At 45.6% G+C, this 3,172-nt stretch overlaps 1 protein-coding gene across 1 annotated transcript in view; it reads right to left on the bottom strand.

Annotated features, from left to right (window-relative positions):
* eps8a (EGFR pathway substrate 8a, signaling adaptor) overlaps positions 1 to 3,172 on the bottom strand; it is a 38,360-nt gene that overhangs the window by 15,797 nt on the left and 19,391 nt on the right. Inside the window, exons 4-8 of the mRNA XM_008293766.1 lie at positions 2,361 to 2,428; positions 1,680 to 1,841; positions 1,295 to 1,444; positions 719 to 801; positions 507 to 643 (exon numbers count right to left, since the gene is read on the bottom strand). Coding sequence (XP_008291988.1) covers positions 507 to 643; positions 719 to 801; positions 1,295 to 1,444; positions 1,680 to 1,841; positions 2,361 to 2,428 — 600 coding nt within the window. The remainder of the gene's footprint in view (positions 1 to 506; positions 644 to 718; positions 802 to 1,294; positions 1,445 to 1,679; positions 1,842 to 2,360; positions 2,429 to 3,172) is intronic.

Here is a 3,172-nt window from a genome sequence, read left to right on the forward strand (position 1 = left end):
GAACGAAGAGGAGCTAACAGATGCTAACAGAAGCTATGTGAAGCTAAAAGGAGGTAACCAAAGATAGCAGGAGCCATCCAGAGCTAACTGGAGCAAGTAGGAGCCAACATGAGTCCTAATGAGCTAACAGAAGCTAACAGGAGCCCAAACACACTGACTGGAGCTGACAGGAGCTAAAGGAGCTAACTGGAACAAAGAGAGGCTAACAGAGTAAACAGGAGCAAACAAGAGCTAACAGGAGCTAACAGGAGCTAACAGGAGCTAGCGAGAGAAACCTGGGTGGGAAGTGTGCAGCTAATAGAACACAACAGCTAACAGCTCTTTGGCGCTAACAGAAACTGTAGCTCAAAGACGCTAACCGGAGCAGCAGCTGAATTCTTGAGCATTTTTCTGGTTGATTATCAGTCAGCAGGTCTGTTTACACGTTTAAAACTAAACGAGGCGTTTCAGACGATAGCGTCGGATCACGTCACGTAATAACTCAGGTGCTCAGTGACATCACTCACAGTCCTGCTGCTCATTGGTCCACGCCGACCAGGCGGCCGCGCGGCTCTTCACGTCCACCTGATTGGCCGACGCTGGCGGCTCGGGGGCGGGGGCGGCGGGGGGAGGGGGGATGGCGCCGTCACTCTTCAGGATCATCCTGCGGACAGAATCAGCCAATCAGCTGCCAGCGTGAGAACCCGGCTGAACAAGGAGGCAGACGATTGGTTCTTACTTCAGAGCCTCCGGCCGCTTCTTGACTTTGCCTCCTTTGGCATCGATCATGGCACTCTCTATGTCGGCGTGGATCAGGTTCGCCTGCCGGATGGTTCGTACGGGTTAAATACAAACAGGAAGTCTGCAGTTCAACCCTAACCCTAGATTTTCAGAATAAAAGCCTCGCCTACAGTCCATCCTTTACTGTTTATATGTGACGAATCTTTTTAAATGATTTTAAACAGGTTTTAGACACATTCTGTAATCAGATGTTCAGATTTTAATCTTTAGTTGGAGCAACGCTTCAGTGTTCATGAACCTCAGCTATGTTCAGACTTTTCTCTGTTTTACTGCAGCGGTTCCACGTCGTGGTTCTTTCTGCTTCTACTGGACCATTATCCATTTGTCCGACTCTTTCTGTGGTTTTCTGATCGATGGTTTACATTTTGGTCTTCTGTGGAAGCTGCTGGTCCAAACGATCGTTAGATATTTTTAATGAGATGTCTGAAACCATCGCAGCAAATATTGAAACAGAACAACTTCACCCAACGGATCTTTGTTCCTGTTAAGCTTTGGTTCTGGTTAAACTTCCCACCTTGATGTCGTCGCACTGGAACAGGTGCAGGTCCGGTTTGGTCTGACCCGACTCCTTACACACCAGAGCCAGGATGGAGTCGTAGCTGCAGGCGTTCATCACGGCCTGGCAGTGCTGCACCGAGCCGATGGGGAAGTTCTCCAGCTCGTTCTGCAGGAACCGGGTCAGAACAATCCGATCAGACGCAACAACAGAACCACAAAACCTGCAGGCGGGTTTCAAAGACTCGTAGAAAGATCTGTATCTGTACCGGTACCACTGAGTCTCACCTGTCGGACCAGGTATCGGTAACTCACCTGTCAGACCAGGTACCGGTGACTCACCTGTCGGACCAGTTACCAGTGAGTCTCACCTGTCGGACCAGGACCAGGCACCAGGGACTCACCTTTGTCTCCAGGTCGATCAGGCTGACCGTCTTCTCCTCCACCTGCAGCAGAACTTCCTGGGTCCAAACCTTCCCCTTGGCGTCCAGCAGCCGCAGACGCCTGATCCCGTCGTCCACCGTGATCATCCCGTCCTTACGGTCCAACACGAAGGTGGTGAGGTGCTGATCAGAACCAGGAGGACAGAATCAGAACCAGAACCTTGAGGGTTTTTCTGTCCTAGTTTCATTCTACCTGTTCAAACTGTGGTTCTGTTGGTTGACAGTTTTTGTCTGTTTTCTTTCTAATGAAGCACAAACAGTTCTGTGTGGTTCTGTAGGTCCAATGGTGCGTTTCATGGTTTAATGATTTATTTATATGTGACGTGTTTTAGTGTTTTCTACCATTTAAATGATGTTTTTATCATTTTAACGACATGTTTGGTTTTTAACCGTTTATTTGGTTTCCTACAGTTTAAACAGTTTTTGTGTTTTTTACATTTTAAACGGTGAAACGTAAAAACGATAAAATCTTTTAGCGTCAGTTTGACAAACTGCTGATGAAGAACTTAATCGTGTTTAAATAAAGTTGATTGAATGAAGCTTCATCATCAGGAAAACTTAGATCTGATAAAGACCTGAAACAGTGAGACGATAACAATAGTAATAACAACAGTACTGTGAGTGGCAGCGCCCCCTACTCACCTCCACATGGTACTGCGACGTGTCCGTCAGGCTGTTGATGCTGGTCTTGGTGTAGTTCTTTCTTTGTTCTGGTAGAAACAGCAGAGCAGCTCATCAGCGTTCTCATTCTGGTGAACAAGCTCAAAGAAAAAGGACTCAAAGCGTCCCCCCAGGATCCTGGATGTGACTGAAGCTCTGAATCTGCAGCAGCCGAAGCTGCTTTCTTTAAAAAAATAAATAAATTCATTTGTGAAAATGTGCAGCGAGTCAAAAACCGTGTAACAAGAAATAACAGGTGGATTCAGAACGACCTGACGTTTAGCCGAGACGCAGAAAAAATAATAAACAAAAACTAATTAATCCAAAAAATCACAAAGGCTCCAACTGAACATTCAAACTGATCAGAAACAAAGTTCAATACAAATTAATGTTCATCTGTTATTCTAAGAAACAATAAAATATAGAATAATTTTGTTTTAAAGAAAAAGACTCAAAAGTTTCACAAAAATTTAATAAAAATGTTGAATATTGTGTAAAAGTTGTAAATCTGCCTCAGACTGCTGCAGAAGGTGATCTGCTGAGAACAAACATCCTCTAATGATTAATTATAATGATAATTAATATGAACGAGGTCCTGGTGGGACGCTGAGCTGATGGGACACGTTCTGGAGGACACAGAACACAGACACGTGACGGAACAGAACTGTGGTTCTGAAGTCCAGCTGAAAACACAGACATCTGCTTATCTTCATACGTTGATCAGAGATCAACATGTGAGCTGGTTTCAGCTGGACTTCAGGGGGACGGAGGGTTAGGAGCTGTCTGGAGGTTGT

This window comes from Stegastes partitus, unplaced genomic scaffold (assembly GCF_000690725.1).
Source record: "Stegastes partitus isolate 25-593 unplaced genomic scaffold, Stegastes_partitus-1.0.2 Scaffold911, whole genome shotgun sequence".
Lineage (NCBI taxonomy): Eukaryota > Metazoa > Chordata > Actinopteri > Pomacentridae > Stegastes > Stegastes partitus.